A 25,086-nucleotide genomic window follows, 5' to 3' on the forward strand; every position below is an offset into this window, starting at 1 on the left:
CTTTACCATTGAATTAACAATTCAACTAGTGCTGTGGTTTTTGAACAGGATTAAGGACCAAAGGAAAAAGATAACTAAATGGGCAACAGCCATAATAGTGACTTGTTTGACTGTGGCTGACTTACTGTTTAATTTAGATGGTTGATGTTTGAGTTCTTCTCTTAAATGAAACACAGATCACGGTGGTGACAGGACGGAACAGATGGCCTTGTCAACATCTGCTCTGAAGGTTTTATGTGGTCCCGATAGCTGTGAGGAATCACACCTAGAAGTGATTAAAAATGGTGAATCGTTCTGTGCCCAGTTTTCCCCCCTCTGTCTGTTCTGTCAGTCATTTCAGGTAAAGTAAGGCACAGATGAAATGATGAGGGAGGAGGAGAGGAAGCCATATATATATTCAGCTTCACAGCATGTAGGGGGCAACGGGTTGATGGATGGACGGGTTGGTGGATGTAGATAAGAGAGCAGAGGGGATGGATGGATGGAGCCTGAAGACAGAAGAGAGGAGAGGGTGATGTAGATGTCCCATAATCCTTAGAGGCTGACAGCACTGGGTCTTCTGTGATTGAAGTCTCTCCCTCTCTTCCTTCTTTTCGCTGAGAATGTGTGTGTCTCTATCTCTCTGTCTGTCTGTCTCTCTCTCTCACACTCCCTCTTTCTTTGTGTGTGTGCGTGTGCGTGTGAAGATCTAAAATTGATAACAGTCGTCCTATCAGAGTGATGCAGAAAACAGATGGTGGTTATAGGACAGCAGGAAAGGAAAGGAAGAAGGAGCAAAGAAGAGCCAGTGGAGGGACCAGAAAAAAAGTGATGAGACCAAAAAGCTATTAAATATAAAATCAATTCACAGAGTGAGGGAGGGGAGAGCGGGAGACACAGGGAGAAAGGGGGGAGAGCAAAAAATGCTGAGGGTGAGCTCTTGAAGAAAGACATAGTGAAACAGGATAAAGAGGGAATCCTCGGATGACTGTGATATTGATGACAGCACAGTGGGCAAGAAGAGGAATGAATGGATGGTAGAGAGTCAGGCTGGATGAGCAGGCTAAGAACTAGTGATCAAAGCTCTACAGGCAGGCAAAAAAAGGGGGAAAAAACAGGCAGGGGGTGAGTTTCTGGAACCCTGGAAGAAGATGGTGATAAGGAGGGAGAGCAGACGCCTGATAGAAGAGATGGGTTTGGATAGGAACAAAGAAATGTTTGGTTTTTAGTGCTTTTTGCAAAAACAAAAAGAAAAAAACATTTTATTTTTTTTCTGTGTTATGTTGATAGTCCATACAGACCTTCCTGCCATGACAGGGATATTCAGTTCAAATCTACCAGAAGCCAAGATGTGCCAACATTTCTTTCAATTTATCCTCACAGTTTATGTTCGCAGCAAGATTCATGGAGAGTAAACATCTAATATTCAGTCTATCCTGGTGTGAAAGTGTTTTTTTTTAAGCACCAACCTTTTCTTTTTTTTGTGAACACACCGACTGACTAACCTCCTGTCTCGTGCCTTATTATCCGGCACCAACAGTCAAGTCTCTCACTGTATGTTTCAATTCACATTTCTTTTTTTTTTTCCTCTTTTTTTTTGAACACTCCGACTGACTAACCTCCTGTCGTATGCCTTATTATCCGGCACTGACAACTGTATGTTTCAATTCACCGTTTTCATTGGTTGAATGGTGTTACATAAGAAGAGGGACCCAAGGTCACAGTGTGACCTTACCTTAGTATGTGCAGGTAAATGTGTGCCTTTGTAATTGGCTAAGTTTTGCAGAAGCCTCAGGGATGTTTTTAATGACCTTTTTGTGACTTATAGCACTTAAAAGTCTTGTCAAGTGTAGACATTTATGCTCAAAAATAAATAAAATTATAGTGTCTGGTAATATTAAATTTGGAAGATCACCTTGATCTTTCCTTCGCACTGCTGTCACATCGATGGTGTGATGAATGGTACTGGTATTTAGGTTCTTATAGTTGGGCACCTTTCTTTTTAGCCCGTCTTTGTTTATAAAGAAAAACAAAAATCCATCGACAAAACAGCCATGGTAACTCATAGTGGGGCAGCTAATAATGAGTTCACTTTTCTTTTTTTTTTTTTGCAAACTAAATGTATCCAGCACATCAGTGTAGATGACTTCTTTACCTACATCTACCTCCTGCTGAGAGTTCTAACCGAAGAGAAAACAGTTGAAAGGTGCTGCCACATTACCGAGTACTTACCTTTAAATTCACTACAGTTGGCCCCTTATGATGAAATCAGATCAGAAACAGTGATCTGAAAGGAAAAGCTTTCCGCCCTTTATGCTCATTCATCTTCTTGTCTGGCTGTAATACCTGAAGGGAAGATTACAGCCGAGGCTGAGTTTCCCCGTCGAGCCTCTTATAGACGTCAGAACAAAGAGATATTTGATCCATGTCTGTAATATCTAGCCCCGACTATGTGTGATCTGCAATATGAATCTTATTCTTTTCTCATTCAGAGTTAGGATTTTTGAGATAATTATCTGGCAGTGAACTATTTTATCATTAACGGAGACTCATAATAATGGTGGTAACTAAGCAGATTTAGTCACTCTTCTTTGATTATAATAATTGATTTGAGCTGTGTTTGTGACTCTTCACATTAAAACCCAATTAAGGCACAGATAAAAATTAACACGCCTTACCGTATAACCTGATTAAATCCAGATAAAATTGAATTCAAATATTTGACTCATCAATAAACGTTTTCCGAGATAACGTATCGACGCACTTTGAAGTGTAACCCATTTTCTTTTGATAATAATTTCACAGCGCGGCTGGAAAACAGAGAGGAGTGATGGCGAGACACTGATGCAGGTCGGCATGTTAACATTTAGAGCTGTCACATAGATGTCCTGTCATGATTAATTGAGCCGGAGTTTCCAAAATTAGTAACAGTACAACTACTTGGCCCATGCCGTCCCTGAAGCATCTGCATGCAACAGGAAGTAATCAGTGTTGTCTATGGGCATCTGGACGTCTCCACCTCCCCACTGTGAACACGCAGCAAATGTCACCTTTTCATGAAGCAACTGCTGCTGAAACCGTGTCTGCACAGTCCTGCCCACAGTGAAACACAGAACTTTAAAGTTTCTGAAAATTATCTTATAAAAACGGAGGTGGCTGACTAGCTGAAGAAATAGTTAAGAAGATAAAGAAAATAACACCAGTCAATACAAATAATTTAAAAAACATCCATTATAATATTTTAAGGATGTTATGGATGGGAAGCACTTTTGTTAAAACTATTTCTTAACCTGATTTACCTCTGTGACATACAATTATATTGAATTTACTAAACGACAAAAATAAAGCTCCTGAGGTAAATCTTTTTTTTTTTTTTTTTTTTGGTAGTTTTTACAAGAGTACCACACTGCAGTGCACCTGAGGCCTTTCCTTCTGTCTGTCAGCTGTCACTGACACATCAATATGCTGGAGGGTGGGAAGGAGAGTGTGTGTGTGTGTGGCTGTGTGTGTGTGTGTGGCTGTGTGTGTGTGCATTAAGGTGTGCGGCTCACCTGTGTGCTTGCGGATGTCCTGTTGTCATGATGTGACAGCTGTCATCCAGCTAGCAGAACTGTCTTTCACAATGTGGAGATACACACACACACACACACACACACACACAGATTGCTAAGTCTGGCACAGATGTCTTTTTGGGTCCAGGTCAGAGGTGCTGGGTCATTTATACATATCTTCCCCAGTGTCAGGCAGTGGAATGGGTGTGTGTCTATTTAAGGAAATGCTCTGTCTCTATTACTTCCTGTCTGTCTGTCTGTCTGTCTGTCTGACTGACCGACCAGCTTGCGTCTATGTGAAAGAGTCGGCAGGCGGTCTGATTAAAATAGATGAAATATGAATAAGAAAGTCTTCCTTTTCTCTACATCATCTGCACTTTTGGAACAATGCACACTATTTTTCATTCCGACAAGGTTTGAATATCTTGTGTCAGAGCACTTTGACACAAAAGGCAGAACTTTTAATGAGAGGGGTGCAGTTGAAAAGTGTGTTTTGTTCCAAAGGTTTCTGCTCCCATGTATTGACAAAAGCTTAGTTTATGTTCAACTTTGTTTCTTGTTTTTTTTTTGTACTATTTGTTCTAACCCTCTCTCTGTCATAGTCTGGGTCAAGACTTTTTGTTTTGGTTTTGTTTCCTTCAGTTTTCCTTGTTCCCCAAAACATCCATCCACCTCCTGTCTCTCTCTTCTTAGTACAATCTGTTCCCTCCAACACCTACAACTTTTGCAAATGTTTCTTTATATTCTCCTTGTTGTTGCCGGGGCCCCCTGTGGGTAGAGTCCAGCTTGGTCCTTCCCTTATCTCTGTCATCTGTACATGCAGCGCCCCCTGGGATTCATCACTGCTGGATGAGTCCAGAGGATGTGCATGTACACCTGACGGTGTCTATCTACACTCCTATAATATATGTCTTTTACCTGCTGACCAGTGAGTGCAGTTATGTCGAGTCACACGTCTCATGTTTCTTACTAAACACTGATGACATCACCATGGCCTGGTGATGTCATCAGTGTCACACTCACTGGTTTGTAGGTAAATGCATTTCTGTTGTAAGAATGTAATGCAATATGTACAATATTTCCTTTTGTGTACAGACTCAATTTCCAACAAAAAAAGTTGGTACACTTTAAATTTACAACAAAAAAAAGTTGGTACACTTTATATTTAAAAAATACAAGTTATACTGAAATAGTTTATCAGGCAAATATTTAGTTGACTGATCAACATCTCACTGGTAGATATTAGTATTAGAGTATTAGAGGGTTATGCACCTTCAGCAGTGGGTTAATTTCATCCCTTTAACCTTTTATCAAATGCATGAAACCATCCACTATCTATTCTTGTTGCAGAGTCTCAAGTGGATACACCTTTTTGTAGCCAACATCTAAACCCTGCTTATCTGGGTTAACAAGTCTCTGTATCTGAGTCTGCTGCAAGAATCCCCTTTCTAAACCATTTCACTCATTTCTAATGTTAAACAATGTCAAGGTTTTTTTTCAATGGAATTAAGTGTTTTTGACTTTTTTTTATATAAGTCTACATTAAACTACAGAAACTTGTATAGTTTTTGTGACAAGCTGAGGAAGTGTACCAACCTTTTTGCAAAATGGTGTTTGTATACTTATAAATTATGCAAATATAATTTATACAATGTACAAAGTTTGACTTATATGCACTTTAAAAAAATATATAACATTGCATCTTTTCTCACTGGGGCATTGGGAATAATTATCCAATCAGTTAAACCTTGCATTTTTAAATTTTTTTTTTAAATAATTCCTCACTGGGGCATTGGGAATAATTATCCTATCAGTTAAACCTTGCATTTTAGTTGTACACAGTTGAATCATCTTATACTTTTCATCCTGCTGTAGAACCAATGCCCCAGTGACACAACAAGGTCCACTGTTGTATGATTTTTTTTTTCTCGTGAGTGTAACTGTATAAATTATATGTGTATAATTTATGCCGTGTGCACAGAGCAATCCATGTGTCTTTATCTGTTACACAGTAATCAGCAGTGTTACCCATTTTGAATTGAATCAATTTGAGAGGAATTAGGCAAATCTGTCATCACATTTGGTCTCCGCGTTCACAATCTAATTGACGAATGAGTGATGAGAGACTGTTACTAAACCAGCCAATTGGGAAACTAATCCATAAGTTCCTTGGTGGCGATTGGAGGAGACGAGAGAGGAGTTCATGAATACGAGATGAGGAAAAAAAAAAAGTTCTTACCTCACAGGCGAGGAGTGTAGCTTCTACGTTTGACAGGAACTGTAGCCCTCCCCCTAAACCTCAATTCCAACTCACAAAATAATTTCCATAAAACATGCTGAGAGAATTTGACCATTTTTTTCCCAGTTATTTTTAGGCCAAATTTATATCTTCACTGTATGGTTTGTTGAAATAAACCCAAAGTTATTTTTAGGCCAAATTTATATCTTAAAAGGACTATATCTATAGGACCATTTTCTAACATTTTAGCCCCAAAAACATCAGATGTTTTTATGACCCCCTAGAAAGAGACATTGAGGCTGAGATTGGATGCCTCTCCTGTAGTATCCAATGCGTTTGAAGAACAAGGCTACCAATTTGGTTTTGCGTAGAAACACTTAGTTGTGAAAATCAGATACTCAACTCAAAAAAAGTGCGAAAAAATTGATTTTAAAAAAGTCCGCCCCCTCAGTCCCTCCTCCTCTCCCTAACCCGGGTTTTCTATTTGTCACTCTGATTTGATTGACAGCTGAGGACACATGTGGGGGCACTGTGAGGGGCGGCAGTGGGGTGGTGACCAGTCCCGGTTACCCCGGCAACTATGGTAACCAGGCCGACTGTACTTGGATCCTGTTGGCCGAACCTGGAGACACCATCTCTGTCATCTTTACAGACTTCCAGACGGAGGAGAAGTACGACTACCTGGAGGTGGAGGGATCCGAGCCGCCAACTATTTGGTGAGTCACCGTGTGGATGTTTTTTTTTATGCTTCCATTTATTTGTGTGTGTGCATATACATGTGTGCGTGTCATGTTTATTACATCTGTTAGGTTTGTTGTTGATGTGATGGTGCCCCAAAGGTCTGTCGATCATTTTCATTCTGCACTGCTGCAAATGTGATGTGATATTTTACATCCATTTATAAATGGCTGCTGTTATGCAGCTGATATGAGTCACAGTTAAGCATCAGATTGGGAAACGACACCTGAATAGTCAGGTTTCCGGTGAAACTGGTGTGAGTTTGTCAAAGAAAAAAAAACAAGTTCAATTCCGAATCCAACCACAGGATCTGTCACTCAAATAAGTGTCAACGTTTGAAGATATAAAATACTGTGCTCTGAGCGGTTCCTTTCCTGTGTTTCCAACCCACCAACCAGATATATTTAAATAAATGAAGTAAAAAAATGCCCCAAATCAAGATTAAATTAATTTATGCTGCATACGTTCCAGAAAATATGTGTTTACAATAAATTGGCCACACTTGTTTGCTTATAGGGAGTCAATTTGAGGCTCAGATTGATTGATTTTTTTTTTCTGAGTCAGATAAAAAAGCAGCAGCGCCTCCTGGTTATCAAAAGTGCATTACATTCTAAGCATATTCCTACAAAATGATTTTATTACACTTACTCAGTTACACATAACAGACAGAGACAGATGGTAATTTTAATAGCACTCAGATGTGACATTTACAATTCACGTCGAGAAAAAAAAAAGTTTTAACCACCGTTAATCAATTTCAGTAACAATTACTTTTTATTATCGCACACACTTTTGCTCGCAGTTTTTGTAATTAAGTGATAAACCACAAAATAGTGATTTTACTGTTTAATAAAGTTTGAATTGTATGTGTTTTACACGGTTAGTGAGAATATTTGCTAAATATTCAAACTGTTGTAACTAACTATATACTATATATATATAGTGCTCAGCCCAGTTGAAGGTTGTTTATGACCAGTACATTTAGTGGTAATGTGTAAAATATGACTGAAGCTCTGGGAGACGTGGTCTCTGCTGTGAAGTTATTGGCTTCTAAAGAGACTGACGTCTTGTCATAAAGCATCTTGTGTCACGTGTCCTACAACGTGGGTGGAGTCCAGGATAGTGCTGTTGTGTTGTGTGTTTTTTTTCACTCTTCATGAAATAATTATACCAAAAGTTTGAGGTTTAATTTTGATTATTATAATTGATCTTGTTATTTATAATGGACTTACAAATAAAGGAGCAAGAGCAGCCAATAACCCAACCAAAGTGCTCCCCCTAGTTGAAGCAGTAGCAGCAGTAATGCTTTAAGCATATACATCTTATTGGAAGACAACACATCATTGTCAGTAGACCTCCATTAATGTCACATCATTATCCTTTTTTTTTGTTAGTTCATGTGTTTTCTCTGCGGCACACATGATTAGAGAAGTATATTTAAAAATGCAGAGACAATTAGTTTAAATAATTGACTTGAATGGCTTCACACCTGGGTGGTAAACAGAGACATGCTGTGGAAAACAGCAGTTTTTCTCTGTCAATTTTAAATCAAACAGGGCTTCATATGACTTTTTATGTGAATACAGAGTCTGAAGGAATAACTGGAAGGTCAGATCTGCTGTTAAATAAAAGGAATAACTGGAGGGTCAGATCTGCTTCAAGTCCGTTAAATATTTTGCGATTAATTAAAAATCCTAAAGACGGTTCCTAATTTTCCTTACATTTGATTACCGCCGCAGTGTATTGTTTGGAATTTCAACTTTATGTTGAGTTCACTGAACAGTTTGACAGCAGGTTAAAGTCTGACTGTCTGTCATTGACAGCCTACAGTACATTGTTCCCCAGAGGCTGTTTTAGCACTGGTGTCACATCAGGTTTTCTCAAGTATCTGTGGCCACAAGGAACCTGCTTTTTACTGGCTGTTAAGTCCAAAACAACATTTTGGAGAACATGAAGGTAACTTTTTGAATCTACACATAGATTGCTGGAGAAAAAAAACAACTTAACATTCTATTACATTTAAGAAAAAACAAAAAAAAATACATGTTGAGGCCCTACGGTGGAAGAATGTATCAGGGGTCATGCTTAAAAATGAGATTTTTTGCAAAGCAGCTTTTTTTCTACACAACAACTCCACTTATTCTCCACGCCTTCCTTTCCTCCAGACACGTAACCACATCTGTTTTTTTATGCAGTCCGTATGATTCTCTAGATGCTGCACGTAAGGTCTCTCAGGGAACTCTAGAGTCTCAGGAGAAGAAGAAAAAAGTACACCACGTGTTAAATAATTCACTCTGTTCTGGTTAGAAAATGATCTTTAAGTGGATCCTGAGGATGTAGAGTAATTAGTGCAGGGGATTCTGTCTTTAGACGTTCACACAGCACCGTACTCACGTACGCACAGAGTGATGGAGAGCTGGAGTAATCTGTGTGGCGCTCTGAAATGTCACAGGCAAATATAAGAAATCTATGGAAGCATGTGTTGAATACAGACAGGTGAAAAGTTTTTATTTTCTCTTTAAAAACCCTCGCTATTTACTTCAGAACATGACATTCTCCTGTGGTATTTATCATGTCAACTGAATATTGCGGCTTCATTTTAACCTGACTAAAGACCTGTCTGTAAAGTGTTAGGCCTTAAAGGGTTTAAAGCTCCTTTTCTTGTACAACTTTTCATTTTTGGAACAGATGTACAGCTGGAGATGGATCATTTTTGAAAAGCTGGCTTAAAAAAAGATCTGAATATTTTTTGTCTTTTGGATTAACTTTTGGTTTTCCTTGCTCTTTCTTACTGGTATTTCTTTGGTTATTAACATGCTTTTTAAAACTTGAAAAGCTGGCTTAAAAAAAGATCTGAATATTTTTTGTCTTTTGGATTAACTTTTGGTTTTCCTTGCTCTTTCTTACTGGTATATCTTTGGTTATTAACATGCTTTTTAAAACGTAGCTACCTCCTTAATAAGGGAATTATGAAGCAATCAATGAAAAATCTAACAAATATATGCAACAAAAAGCTTGAGTATGTAATATTGGACAACATTCTGGACCATAGCAGTCATTGGTCAAGGCAGCCATCTTTGTATATTAGGTGTACTGTGTGTGCAGGGACATTATTTATTTTATTCCTTTGAAATTACAAAAGACAAAAAAAAAAACACAACGCAATATATTATAGGCAAAATGTGTTTGTTGACCAAAAGTTACTCTGCAAACAACGCTGCATTTATGCATCACACTATGCAAACAGACTTTACTTATCTGGAATATCAGTCAATGATAAAGGCAGAAGCAGGCCGATTAAAATGACATTATAGAATCTGGTGAGCAGCCTGAATACTAAACATGGTAACCTTCATAATAATACTGTAGTATCACCAACATGAAGTCTCAGTGTAGTTTTGGATTGACTTTTAACCCAAGGAAATAGTGCTTGGTTTAAAAGGTGCAAAATTGTGTTGCTTTCATTAACAATTAGCAGTGGAGCTATTGGCTAAAAAAAAACACTTGTCTCCGACAATCAGCACAGAAATGCTAATGGTTTGGAATTTGATAATTTGCTTGATTTGTACAATTTTCACTTATGAGAGTTTGAAAATAGCATCTCCACCTGCACACTCACTAATGTGGCCCCACATCTATGTTCACCAACACACACACACACACACACGGACTCTTGTGTCTAATCAGTATGCACACAAGTGCAGCCTGGGCCTGTGAGAGTAGTATATCTCTGTGTGCTAAGTGCCAGTACGCCGAACAAGACACACACACACACACACTTCACAGTACACACACACACAAACAAGTTTTATATTTTGTTGTTTCAGAATCAGTTGCCCTTGAAACCATGTAGAGCATCCTAAATAGAATGATCCCTCCCATATCTTCGCCTTAGTCCCTCTTCCTCCCTCCTTCTCTCGCTCTATCTCTCCTTCTGCCCTTTTTGTCCAAATTCTCAAGTCTCTCTCTCTGTGTTTCCCTCTACTTCCTGACTAAGTTATCTGCTGCATTAGTCTAAAGTGTAAAGTGTAACAGACTATTTGGTGCTCTTACTGCTCGCCTCATTCCTGACAGCTCACCATTAAATTTGTGATAATGGCGCAGCAGACTATTCATAGTATGTCATTTACCAGTCTCTGTCCCATCTGCAATTGCTAAGAAATTAATTTTGTCAGTTTTGGGCTGGATTTGAAGCCCTGTCTGCGATCGCCTGCAGTCATGTCAGTGTACTCAAGGCACTTCTTTTTAACCCTCAGCAATATTTACATGCATATATTGAATAAAAAAATGTATGCAACTCATTCTCCAGCTCGGTACATTATACATACATGAGCACAATTAAAGCAGCTTCCCCTCCTACACACATCCTGCCTCCTACAGGCCTTCACCAACACTTCCACCATCACATTTATTGCGGCAACAAACACACACACAAGCATTGAATGCACTTAACAAAACAGTTGAAATAGATAAATCAAGGATTCTCAATAGGCCATAATGTACTTGGCTCTCAGGGCAGGCAATAAATCCGTCACCCAAACTTGTGATTCAGAAGAGCAGGCATACCATGAAGTTGATATAAATATAGTCACTCCAAACACGACACCTTTATAGTTGATTTTGATATGAAATGAGCGTAATCATTTCAAAATCTGAAGATCTCTGTATCAATCATGTTTAACCAAATGCTCAACTCTTTTGTTATTCATAAAAGTTGCTGCTATTGACATTATCATTAGTGTTTTGTTTGTAGTATTTCTGTAGTAGGTCTGAACCCTAGTGGTAACTGATGTCTCCTCTTCATATTAATGGCTTTTTTCAGGTCCTCCAGTTTTCTTCCACAGTCTTAACATGCAGGATTAGGTTCATTGTTCACTCATTACTGACCACTGGTGTAGATGTGAGTGTGAGTGGTTGTTTGTCTCTGTACGTGGCCCTGTGATGGGCTGATTAACAGTCCGCAGTACAGCCTGTCCTTTCGCCCAATGATCCCTGACCAACATCAATCTAATAATGGACCAACTCCTCCCGTACAGTCGTGTTCACCCTCTGCTCTCTTCCTCTCCAGCATAAACCCCTCATAACTCCTCTAATATTGCAGTCAAATTAGTCCTTGCTAAGCTGCTCAGCCTCCCTGATTATTTACTACTAATTACTAGCAGCTCTAATAATATACAGATAGATGTTATATGACATCAAACGACCACCAGTAGAAAAGTACCGTCAGGCTTTAATTCTTGGAGAGTTTCACTTGAAACCACCAGCCAGTCTTGATGGTGACTGATTGATTGTGCGGTACGTCAGCACGGGCCTTTGCTAAAGTCAAAACATTTCAACTTCTCTTGTGATTTGAATCTAGTATTTCAATGCAACCACCTGGCCAGATGTGCTGGTGGGTGCAATTCTTGTGTGTGTGTGTATGTGTGAGTGTGTGTGTTTGTTTGTGACTGAAAACGGAGTGCATGATGTTATGCTTGCGAGTGCTAATCAATGCTGCTGGCAAAGAGGATGCAGGGGATAGCAGCACTATCCCGAATAGGAAATGGAGTGATGACCTTGAGTGTGAACGCTTATTCTCACAAACACACACACATACACACACACAAGCAAGCAAGCACACAAACTAGATTAAATATGTATCTGACGATTCAGGGAAAGGCAAAAAAAAATGTAGCTGAGACTAAACATCTGCTGCAAAGTCAACCTTCTAATGCTTCTCATTGTTTCATTCATTTATTTCTCCCACTCTCAGTAACACCTTTGCAGTCAGAGTCCTCGTGGACATAAATCAGAGATGCTCTCTCTGGAGTTTTAAGCTACAGCAAGCACTTTTTACCTAATTTTATTGGGTCATGAGGACATCCTTCGGCAGTGGGCGATGCGGTACACGTTTTTCCGCAGTCGATCACTTCACACCAATCAACTCCTGGTGAAGGACAGCGATTCTTCAACTTTGCGAGGCCTCAAAAGTGCAGACCAAAATGACTGAATCAGGACATTAGAGGGAAAGAAACAGAAGTACCTGACATAAACCACTGAATGACCACTTAGTTTTCAGGACACATTGGCATTAACCTTGGTGGGGGAGTTAGCCCGTTCAAACATATAGTGTCATTGTCAGTACAGAAACAAATGAATCCAATGTAGAACACAACCTCACTGTCAAAATGTGTCATCCAATGTAGAACACAACCTCACTGTCACAAATCAAATGTGTTGGTAAAGTATTCATTATTATAAGTTTAGGACGACCTCACAACCTGAGTCTGTTACTTTAGTGAAATATCTGCATAATCTTAAACTGGCCATAAATGATATTCTCACAGAAGTTGTTGTAGATGTCAGCATTAGATTGATGGTACAAGTTTGATCCTGTTCTTCCTAAAATAAACGGATGCAAATTACAGGAAAACAAACAAACTGGTAGCTCACAAAAAAAGTAGAGCAAGTGTTTTCCCACCGTGTGTCTGTATATGTTCCTGAAATAGGGTTGACATAGTCAATGACTGACCTTCACGAGGGTTCTCTGGGGGGCATCAATTTTTAAATCCAATTTCTGTTGGCAGTCAGAATAATTTTGGTCCACGAGGGTTTTGTCCGGGCACACGTACACTTATCTACACCGATATTAACGCACACTCCAGTGATAGCTCTTTAAATAAATAACTCAAGTCTTGTTTAATAAAAAAAAAAGCATCAAATTAGTTTTTATATAACTCAAGTCTTGTTTAATAAAAAAAAGCATCAAATTAGTTTAACAGTGTTTTAGGGCAGTGTTTCTGAAATGATGGGTTGAGACCTGAGAGTTGACCACAAGGATGTTTATGTTACAGTCATTTATGTTTTATTCTTCATTCATGTTTTTTCAGTGACCTATTCAAATATTTGAAACATTTTTTATTTTATTTCTACCTTTTAAACTTGATTGACATTGAATTGATCTTAGAGCTACAAAAAATTAGTTTTATTGTTTTTTAAGCTATAATAGCCTTTTTGTAATTTCTCAAATTTTATATACTGTATATATCTTATGAATAACATCATATGAGCTTTTTGTAATTTCTCAAATTTTATATATATATCATATTAATAACATCATATGAATGTTAGACTATTTATTTCTGTGGGTAAAGTATGTCCACGTCCTAACACATGTTTATTTTTAGATTAAATTAGAGTTTCCTATTTTTCAGGCATTTTCTTTTTAGCCTGTTTCCAAACAGAACTGACATTGACCTGTGTTTTCGTAGCTCATCTTTCTGGGCTTGCAGGTTTTCAATAAATGAATAGTAATGTATTTAGTTTAAACTTTTATTCAAAATGTTAATGTTTTTCTTCAAATCTATCTGTTTGATTAAATTACAATAGTAATTAAAACAATTTGTCGTGCATCACATAAATGTGTTAAGAAAAGAGCCACCTAATTATAGAAGAAGCAGTTGGTTTTGGGTTAGGAAAGAAAAAAAAACTTTGGGCTTCCCTGCTGTAGGATAAAGATGTGTGAAAAAACTGTGAAACCGTTGGGTAATAGGAAGACTGGTCAGAAATATAAACACCATATGTCAAGTTAGCTCATCCATCTGAATTTTCCAGAGCTGCACAGCTTGCTCAGTTTATAAGAGTGTTAATTTTTAGAGCTACTGTCTTCTTCATCGCTGGCACCGATCTCTTAAATCTGGTCAGACTGCACCAGAGTTCTGCCTCCATCTGAGCAGTCGGCGTTTGACGAGGGCAGTTTCTCAATTCAGCAGCTGCCTATAGGGATAAAACGGAACAAAAATTAATTAAATCAACATTTACGCACTATGCACGGTTGCGTTCATGTGAGAATGTTAAGATAAATCCCAAACATTTTAATCAAATTAAGCCTCGGAATAAAAAAATAGGGCTGAGTTTAATTGGATTAGTTTATGATAATAGTTTTATGATATGATCATTGAAGATAAAAATCTGAAAAAGCTCACTTTCTCCCTGGGGCACAGACACATCTTCAGAGTATGTTTGTCCAATCAATTTGTCATGAGTGATGAAACATCCAGAACGTGTTGTAGGTTAGGAGTGACGTGTACTGTGTATTTATAATCCCACTACTGTGCAACATATAATCTAATCCATACTAAGGTTACAGCCAGTGGGTCAAAATCTATATTTAGGTCAAATGTGCAACATTTTTCATCCTTTTAAAAATATAAATTTAATAATAATCTATGTGCTGTAGGTGCACAGCTGAGCCCAAAGGACATGCAGGAGTTCACTGGAACAGTCTGCCTTAGTTTGTGAAGTCCACTGCAAATTAATCTTGCTGTTATATACTGCCGTCCTTGTCACTTCCTGTCCTATACCTATGGTCTGTCTTCATGTGTATGCATGCCTTTGTTTTAAGTCACATTTGTCCTTTGGTTGTAGGTTTGTGCTTAAAAAAAAAACGGTGTTGAAGAGATTAATTACTCAACCACTGTACAGTGTGTGTGTTTAATTTTGTGATTTTTCTTTTTAGACAAAATCTCACCCCCTGAGTTTTTGTGGTTGGAATATTAAATCAGTGTTGTTTAGTTAAAATGGCCATGAACAACCCAACTGTGGGTACGCCGTGGTGGAGTGGGCAGAGCCGGTTGTCTGTCGACTGCAGAGGCAGGGTTTCTGATTCCATGGTTCCATTAATCAAGGCGAAACTCCACATTCTCCTGCTGGCTGTTTTGGCAATATGGAAATGGGCCAAATCAGTGTCCTCCAAGTGGAAATGTGTGAGTGAGTGCATGGAATACAGAAGGTGTTGAATCCAGAGAATGTTCTACTTCCCTCTTCTGTATTACAATACACAGTTCCTCCTGTATGGGTGTGCTGTAGATGACCAGTCACATTTCAAAGCATCTGAGTCCGTGTCACTCCTGTTGGACATCAAATTTATTCGAGGAGTACGGATACACAAAAAAGGAGGAATAAAAAAATACTATTCAATCAACGTTCAGGCAAAAAGGTGCAGAAAATTTGAGATGAGTCAAAGGGATGGGAGGCAGCACCAGGTAGGTTCCTGTTGTGAACACTGATGATTCTCTGCCTCCCTGAGATTGATGGAGAGTGATGGAGCAGGCTCGCCCACACACACACACACACACACACACGTACATTCATGATATACTCCTATTGAGTCCAACATTACGCACACACATAGACAGAGAGGTCCTGGTGGTTCCCTGTCTTTCTGTACTGATTGATTATGTCTCCAACCAGACTACATTTTGTGCTACACTGCAGTGTCTCTGGTTATTTGATCATTTTTCTGCATCTATACAATTCATCTGTCTCTCTCTCTCTCTGTCTCTCTCTGTCTCTCTCTCGTCCGTTCACGTTAGAATGTCTTTTTAAGCATATATCCGTGGCAGTTCCCACCTGTCTTAATTAAGGGAGGCTATTAAGACAGATGGTCTGATTAAGGAGCTTTACCTGACTGTCTAATAAATAGTCACACTTGGGCTGATATAGACATTCATATACGTCAATCGTTCCTCCGGCGCAGGAGTCCACTGATTCCACATCAGCTGTTAGTATAGCATGAACAATTAATCATTGAGAAACGACTTATATATACAGGAAAATTAGAATGTCACATATGAAGCTCTCAGTAATAAATATCACTTTCATTTTTCAGTGTGAGTTCATATCTTTGCAGTTTCATTTGACAAAAAAAAAAACAGCAAAAAATCAATTTAATTTAATTTAGATTTACTGTTTTTATATCTATACCTTAGAAGAGTTAGAACGCTCCTGTGCAAAATGAGACCCTGGAATAAGACTCAAAGTCCCTGTCTTATTGTCTTCAGAGTACATTTTGTGCTACACCACAGTGTCTCTAGTTTTTTTTTTATCATTATTTGTACTTTTTTTTCTAAGAATCTAAATAGTCCCCTATTCCAGGTTGAAGTCAGAAAGGGCCTCCGGTGTAAAAACTGTGCCTAGATCAGTCTACAGGCGATCACTGTGGCGACGTCTGAGGCCAAATATTTGGTTTGCCCCCACAGATGTAGCAAAGTATTGGCATTGATGTGTTTTAAACTTGGCATTGAAATCAGTTGTCCTAATTGATTAATTAAATGTGCCCCCTTTAACTCTTTAGTCACTGTCTCTGGTGCAGCAGCTCGGAGGTTAGTGTTTTGTGGAAGCAGTTCACTTAGTGATGCTTCAAAGTTACAGATTTCCCTTTAAGTATCCTTGGCTCCTTACGGACAGGAGTTGGCAGCACTTGTACCTGATTAGGAGGAAGACAACCGCGGTGATAACTCTCCAGGTTATTTGTCCTTAAGTGAGGACAGGACGGTGGACGTGTCTACGGGAAAAAACATAGGTTGGAGAAAAGTTGCTGTGGCAAATCAAAGTCAGGATGGACGCCACAGTTATAGGTATAAGATATTCATTCAGTAGAAATATCAGTTTTGTACAGTATATATTATTTGAAAATATATTTCTGTACACAGTAACCACTGTGAGGCGCTCTTCTGCTCTGGTGTATTCTGCCATGTTCTCCTGCTCCCCTCAGTCACTCCACTGGATATTAACTCCAACACACCCACACACAGACAGAGGTGGGGGGCAGCTGAGAGTCTTTGGGGATCTTTATTGACCTAAATGAATTTGAGAGCAGAGCCATACCTCGTAAACAGGTGGTGTGTAACGTTCACATTAACCAAACTACATTTCACTTTTTTTCCCTCCTAGTTCTGTATCTGTTCCACATTATAAAAAGTGCTGCCTGTACTCAGTTCTGTATCTGTTCCACATTATAAAAGGTGCTGCCTGTACTCCTGTATAGATGTATGGTTTAATACCTAGTTTTAATAAAAGGAACACACTTTCAGGCCCTAATGATGCACCCTGAGTGATGATGATGATGATGATGATGATGATGATGATGTGGCTTGGAATGAATCAAGGACATGAATAATATGTCTAAGAAAGTGCACATATGAAAAGCCATAATGAAAGGAGATATTATAAAAGGTGAAGAGAGCAGGAGAGGCTGCAGAGCAGAGGAGAAAACATGCTTGTCTGAGCTGCAGTGTCAGTCATACAGTGAGTACCTTCTCCAGTCTAGTCTGGAGAGGTGAGTGTTTAGAAGAAGATATTTTAAATTTCATTTAAGAAACACTCTCTGGAAGGTGTGTTTTTTTTTAAATTTCATTTAAGAAACACTCTCTTTTCTGGAAGGTGTGTTTTTCCCCCATGATTCATTTCCTGTAAAAGCCTCTAAAAGCTGTCGATAACTTATTATACCAGACCAAAACTATTTAAGGAAGCACATTATCGACAGCTAAATAAAATATTATTATATGCTTATTTATTTATTTATTTATTTTTAAGTCTCTCATTTAACAAAGTCTGCTGTTTCTGAATGGCAATGTGCCTATTTGTTGCCGTGATTTAATTATCTGTAGTTTTTCTCGCCGTCTCCTGCAGCTAATGTGTCGTGAACAAACTTGGTAAAATAGCAAAATGTCCTGATAATCTGCAGCATACTAGTATAATACGTATGTCACAAGTACTAGCACTCCTCCTAATGTGATTTCATCAATTCCCGTGTTGCAAACTCAGTGCTGTTCTAGTGTACGCCGTGTGTGAACTGTGAAAAGTTTGTACATTTTCCTTGGAAAACCACAGAAGAATGTTTAAGAACGTGCATCAACCGGTTGACATCGGAGAATTCATCTGTTCTAGGGCTTGAGGTGACCCTGTATCTGTCTCTGTCATGCTCTTACAAACACACACACACACACACACCTTCTAAAACACCTGGTCAGCATTCACATGCTCCACTTTCCTCTGCTCTTGTCGGAGGCTGCTGTATATGCAGTGTGGTCATGTGTACGCTTTAATCGAACGTAAACAACAACAAGTCTTCCAGGAAGCAAACATGAGGTCAACACACTCCAGATATGTTAATACACTGATACTTAAAAGTTGAAGATTACTTCAAATGAGTGATATAATGACTATGGCTGTACTTATTTGAATTTAGACTCCGACTACTTTACTGCAGTGAAACCAAGTGCTCCCTGTTATGTCCTGCCACACTTCACTCTACCATCTAGAAGAGCCTTGATCATCATTTCAGCCAATTACCACGTTTTAGCTGCCAGGTTTGATGAAAGACTTGCAAATTGGGCCCTACATGCCTGTGATGCCGAGTTCCACCACAGCCCTAGTTTGCAGAGTTTTTCTCTGCCCTGCGGTCCCGTGGTGGAAACATCAGCCTTTCAAGGCACTGTATATTAACTCAGTCATGGAGCGTAAATATGAAAAGTAGGAGTTACCGCTGTAATATAGTCACAAACAACGCCAAGTCCTAACTACTTCGGAAACAACAACACAAGTATTGGGCTTTTATACAGAGTTGCTGGGACAAATCCCCCCCAGAGCAGCAGGGAAAATGTTGGCAAAAGTGATGAATAAAAAAATAAGATTTCCTGCTTCATTAAAAGCAGCTTCCAGGCGTAGAACCCACTCGCTTGCATTGTTTGGTGGAGTCCCTCATACTTTGTGTAGTTCAGTGAGAACATTTTCTCACGTTTTCTTTTTTTTTTAACACACCAGCTCCCGACACACACTTTTGCCATGTTCCTTCTAACATAGTCAGTAAATTCTAGCTGTTGTAGCTCACAGCACAAACGTCTGAATTCTCAGGCTTTAGTGAAGGTTTTACTATTTTCAAGACAACCATTGTTTATGTTGTGCATGTGTTTCTGTGCTGATTTAACTGGACGACTTGGAGAGAAGGATTCTTTTCACACAACTGTATTCTGGTGCATCATCAGGGGGTCAAAGTTCAGATCAGTGTGTGTCTTTTTGACACGTGTTTTGTCATGTTCTGTTTTGTAACTTTTTTTTTTTTTCTAACGTTCTTCCAGGTTGTCAGGCAGTAACGTCCCATCACCCATTGTCAGCAACAAGAACTGGCTCCGGCTGCATTTTGTCACTGACGGCAACCATCGCTACCGTGGCTTCAGTGCACACTATCAAGGTAATCAACCACAGACACACCAGCTGTGTCACACACACACACTAACTCACGAGCTGTGTCCCAATTTATGCAAACCAAAAAAAAAAAAAAGTTCACGTTTAATTCAGGCCCCGAACAGTTCGACAGTTATTTCCTCAACATGTCACCTAAACGCAGCATACAGCAGACTTTAGTAAACCACTGGAGGTTACAGCATCCTCAGCCGTCTTGTTAATGATATATTTTTTCTATCTTTTTGTTTCCTCTGCTTGTGTACTTTCTTGCCCCTGCTGACCCTCTTTTCTCTTATTCAGCTGACAGTTTTTTTCCACACTATTTTGCCCCTAACTCTCTTTAATTATGCCTGTTGACTCCAGTCTCTTCTTTCACACACTTTTCCTCCTGCTTCTGCGTCTCCCCACCCCTCTCTCTCTCTCTCTCAGCCTGTCGTCCTCTCTTTTCTACATTTTTCTGTCTGACAGTTTTTTTTTTAGCCCTGTGGGGTAACTTCCCATGAAGGCATACACTTTCTTGTCACAAAACTAACTGGGAGAAAGCATTTGAGATTTTCACTCGGTAACATGTTTGCGTCAGTGATAATCAGAGCTGAGTGTGTGAAGCAGACTGGGATAGAACTGCTTCTGATTCTCTGGCCCGTTCTCCTTCACCCACCCAGTTATTTTGGTGTTAATTTTATCGAGCCATTGGTTCTTTTTTTGAGGGGGGTCATCGATGCACAAGAGTGAGGTTTTTAAAAAATAAAAAATGATGGCAATGTTTTTTAAGTATATTCCTGACCAGAGGTGTGGGCAAACATAACGGCACAGTTACAACATTTAATAACTAAGGAGACACATCAGTCAACACTGGTACTTTGTGCTTTTATCATTGACTCTGGCCACATCATTAACCAATGCTGTTAAAAGTTAGTTTCCCTTGGACTGGGGCTGAATGTTGAACTAGAGTAATGAAAATGATGAAGGCTATATTGTTAAATTTAGACCCAAATACTACTTTTACTTTAGGGTATTTAAGTAGGTTATAATTTGTTACGTTGAAGGATAACTAATGGAAACAAATCTTAAAGATTAGCTGTGGAATAGTTTTACTTTAAGGTATTTAAGTAGGTTATAAATTGTTACGTTGAAGGAACACTAATGGAAACAAATCTTAAAGATTGGCTCTGGAATAGTTTACGTTTAGTCGTATGATTTTGAAGGCACGAGGCAAAGAAAATGGCCAAGTCTTGTTATCTTGTTATTCTATTCTAGCAAAATGGCAAAGATGTAGTGAGAAATGGTCCAGAATGACTTCACACATGTTTAAAAAAAGGCCTCAAAAACACAGGAGTTGTTTTTAAAATACACACGTGTTTCCTACTTGTCAGGACAGTGTGTTCTTCTGGTATGTGGGTGGGAAGCACACGTGTAAGGCCCGGTCAAGGCTGATGCTAAAATTGCCACCTTTACCGTGAGCGACACACTCCCTGCTGCGCTTCGCCTTTTTCTCTCCAACACAATCCACTTCACAGAGAGTCACCAGAACACCCAGAGCAGAGACTGTGGGGAGGAAATGAAGGTGTGACGCCATCTCTGGTGTCAGCGCACAAGAGCAGCAGAATCTGTACCATGATCTGCCGTCAACCCACGGTGTTGTCTGGTGCATTTTGTCAGGGAGGAGAACAACACAGAGACGACGATAATGTCATGTGTTTAAACGGCCCAAAGGGGGAGCACATTTGTCTCAGGGGACGCTGTGTAACATCGTCCTGTCTCTGCTTTTCTTATCCTCAGCTTTCACTTCTTTTGACATTGGGTTTTAGACATCCCAATCCTTCGGTACATTCACGTGGGTCTCTGCTTCCTGACAGGTGCTCCCTGATGCTTGCAAATTGAAATAAAAATATCCTAGAATTAACAAGAGCGCGAGCTCTAATGCAGGGTAGAAAAAAGTGTCGATCCGATGATAACGGCAGAGAGAGAATCCATATATATAGTTTTTTGTTCTTTATATATATAAACCATATATATATATATAAACCATATATATATATATACACAGTATATATACAGTATATGTGTGTATACATATATATTATTATTATTATTATTATTCAGACCTATACTGTTCATTAATCCAATTGATCATGCTTTCCAGACTCTTTCAAAAAATAAAATAATTTAATTCAATATTTGACTGACAGCTGGACTACTCCTCTGAAGATTACCATTTTGATTGGCTTAATTGATTTTAATTGATCCTAATTTGTTAAAAAAAACGAAAATCAAAGTGTTAATGAGGGGTGTCGATCTGACGGCCGACTCTATTCATTAGAGGGAGTTTCTTAACTAACTTGTGATTGATTGGCTACTTCCTGTCAGCTGTCAATCTCCATTTCAACATCAGCTCAAAGACCTCAGCAGAGGAGCTGGAAGGACAAGTAGTGATAATGAAGTCAGCAGCTCCCGTTAAAATCATTTAACAGCAGAAGATGATAGAAATAAAGGATTTTGGTGCTTTTTTTTCAATCTGTTTTTTTATTGTAGGAATATATTATCTTTATTTCCTCATCGTTCCTTCATCTTTATTCTTTTTAATAAAGTTCTAATGAGATTTTTACCTGAACTGTAATTTCAGTTCACTTTTCTATTTTTCTCAGAAGATCAATTATAACGGCGGAGCCCATAGGGTGTGTTTATTGTCGCAGATAAAAAACATTCTCTGTCTCTCTTTCTCTTTCTCTTTCTTTGTCTCTTTCTCTCTCTCTCTTTCTAATACTCTCTGCCTTTTTTCTCCCTGAGAGACTAAATGAACAAATGTGCTCTGGCAGGGCTACTTTGGTTTGTACAACACCACTGTGAGACCTCAGGGGGAGATGGTGCTTGTTTGGCGCTCACTGCTGCCAACTGGTGGGGGAAAAAAACAAAACACCGTGTGCATGTCTGTCTCCATGTGTGTTTAAGGTCAGCCACCAGCTGCCTCCTCCTCCTTCTCCTCCTCCTCCTCCTCCTCCTTCTCCTCTTTCTCCTCCTTATTCTGCTCAATTATGAATTGTTGAATTATTAATAAACGATTCATTATTAGTGCCCGGTTTGGTGGGATGAGTGGTGGAATTTAGGGAAAAAAAACAGTGAGAGAGGGACCGAGTATGTGTGACAGTGAGGGAATTCACTGACACTAAGTTGTCACTATCGACCAAGATGTTTATTATTTAACTTTTATGGCAAGAAATTCAGACTTTTCTAAAGCTCTGTTAATTTCCTCTGTTCACTCTGTGTTTTCCAAATGACACCGCATTAAAAAAAAAAGATATGTTTTGTAGTAAACTTCTGAAAAACTGGGTCACATGCATTAAATTACACTGCCAGTTAAACAAGAGCGTTTGTTTTGCAGCGTATAAATTTGTTTTGGTATGACACCTAATTATAGTCTGAAATATGGCAGGAGGAGAAGTTGGCTCTTGGGTATTTTGGGTATTTATCATAACTGGCCCCAAGTGAAAAAAAAAAAAAAAGTTTGGGCCACATTTTCAACTCTAATATTAAAAGTGATAAAAGTTAATGCCCTGCTATCATAGGTCGTTTTAAATCACTGTAAAAGTGATAAATATAGTGCAATGCACTTTACTTAATGTTTTTTTGCCATTCTTTCCAGGATGTTGCAGCAAAAAAAAAAAAAGAATTTGGTTATAATCCCACCTGCGACAGAGTGAAGACATGCAGTTAAGGTTATGAAAAACAAAATCATTAAAAAAAACACCTTGATTTTTTCTGCATTGGCGATAGTTCAGGATGTTGCACCTTTTCTGCTAATCTTCCAATGTGTGAACAGAGCCAAGATGTTTGCGACGCAACAATTCCAGCAGGTGTTCAGTGATGACAAAACATTTTCCTGCTACTTTCATGGCTGAACTTTGACCCCAGAGTGTAATTTGGTTGGTAAATGCAAAACCCTTTAGGCAAACTTTGCCAAGACATGACTTGTTGTGAATTAAATTTTATGTGAAATATTAACTGAACTCCCCCAAAGATGGAAAATAACTAAACTATGTTTTTAAATGAGCTGCATCATAGATATTACCCTCTTTGTAATGAAGACACGCCCCCTTGGGATCTTTAAACCAAATCACTGCCTTTGCCTTGAAGTCAAATCCAATTATGATCCTAAAGGGACAAAAGTAATAGCATTAAAAAATATTTCCCGCAAATGAACTAGCTGGCAGCATAATTTACTTTATCACTTGCAATAATAACAACACGTCTTTTTTTAAATAATTTACCATGTTGAAAACATATTTTATAGCTTTAGTTAGATTGTTTTTTTTGGCATGCTCCACTTCACTTTTCCTATTTCCCTTATCACCATTCCCATTTCTCCTGCTCTTCTTCTCTGGAATATGTCATAGAGTAATCACACTAAAAACTTTACTGATGTTGTGACACAGGGGTCTGCTAAGTGTCATGTCATGAAATTACAATCATAAATAATCCAAAATCACATGGTGGTTGATAAATGCACCTACGTGACTATTTTTGGTTCGTTTTTCTAACCACAACTAAAACAATTATTGTCATGTTGTTAAGTTCAGTCAATCCAGAACTTTAATAAATGTATGTTTTGCAATTCATTTATATTAATACAGTCTTAACCCATAACAATGTGTTCTATAAATGATAGACTTGTCTTTTTGCATCACAGATTCATGGAATATGCATTATCATGCCATGTTACATCACATTAAATCTCTCGCCTGAGAAGACTTATTAAAAACCCAGTCCATGTAGTGAGGGACATACAGAACAGCTATAAGAGCTCGACTAGTACATGCTCTAATTTACCTCATATACTTTGTAACAGGAAACATAATTTAAAAAAATAGATCTTTATACACTAATAGAATTTCACTGCTTTAATTTATTATTTGATGTTGTAAATCTTAAATTGAAAGGACAACATTGATTGATTTAAAAAAAAAAAAAAAATTCCAGGAATTCAATCATAGTAATGTACTCTGTAGTCCACGGATACTTGGACTAAAGGGTTAAACATCCTGGCACCGTTATCTGTGGTCAGCACTGCCTTTTCTTCCTCATCCTCATCCTCATCCTCATCCTTCAGCTGCTGAGTGCTAATAAATTGCATGCTCAGGTAGGTGTGGCATACATTGCCCTTACTTAGGTAAAGCATATGCTGCGGACATGCACACTGTCAAAGCTCATAAATGCCACATCGATATGAAACGACACCCACTGGCGTGACTCATACATCATGTGCGCGGCTCCAGCCTCCGTTGAAAGTCAAGGCGAGTACTGTGCGGAGCCCGCGTACCCGTTCCCGAGAATAGCAAGCCACATGCAAATTTGTACTTCTGCAACTTTTGCACTCGAGCGCCTGTCGTTTTAGGAGGAGGAAAAGCCTTTAGTTGAATAAGTCGTTATGGTAATTGATGCCTGCAGCTTCGTGCCATTGCTTAAACCAAATTTACCGAGTTAATTGTCCATTTGAATTCTTAATTGACGTTTTAAAAATCATTCACAAAGTCAGTGTTGTAAAACATGCCACTGGCTGTGTTGATAGACCTCAATTAA

General features: G+C 38.7%; 1 protein-coding gene across 1 annotated transcript in view; it reads left to right on the top strand.

Annotated features, from left to right (window-relative positions):
• The window catches only part of csmd3b (CUB and Sushi multiple domains 3b), a 232,649-nt gene that overhangs the window by 99,520 nt on the left and 108,043 nt on the right, over window positions 1-25,086 (top strand). Inside the window, 2 exon segments of the mRNA XM_025064901.1 lie at window positions 6,422-6,485; window positions 19,407-19,519. Of these exon segments, the coding sequence (XP_024920669.1) occupies window positions 6,422-6,485; window positions 19,407-19,519 (177 nt within the window).

The sequence above is a fragment of the Cynoglossus semilaevis genome, chromosome 18 (genome assembly GCF_000523025.1).
Source record: "Cynoglossus semilaevis isolate Cse_v1.0 chromosome 18, Cse_v1.0, whole genome shotgun sequence".
In the NCBI taxonomy this organism is placed as follows: domain Eukaryota; kingdom Metazoa; phylum Chordata; class Actinopteri; order Pleuronectiformes; family Cynoglossidae; genus Cynoglossus; species Cynoglossus semilaevis.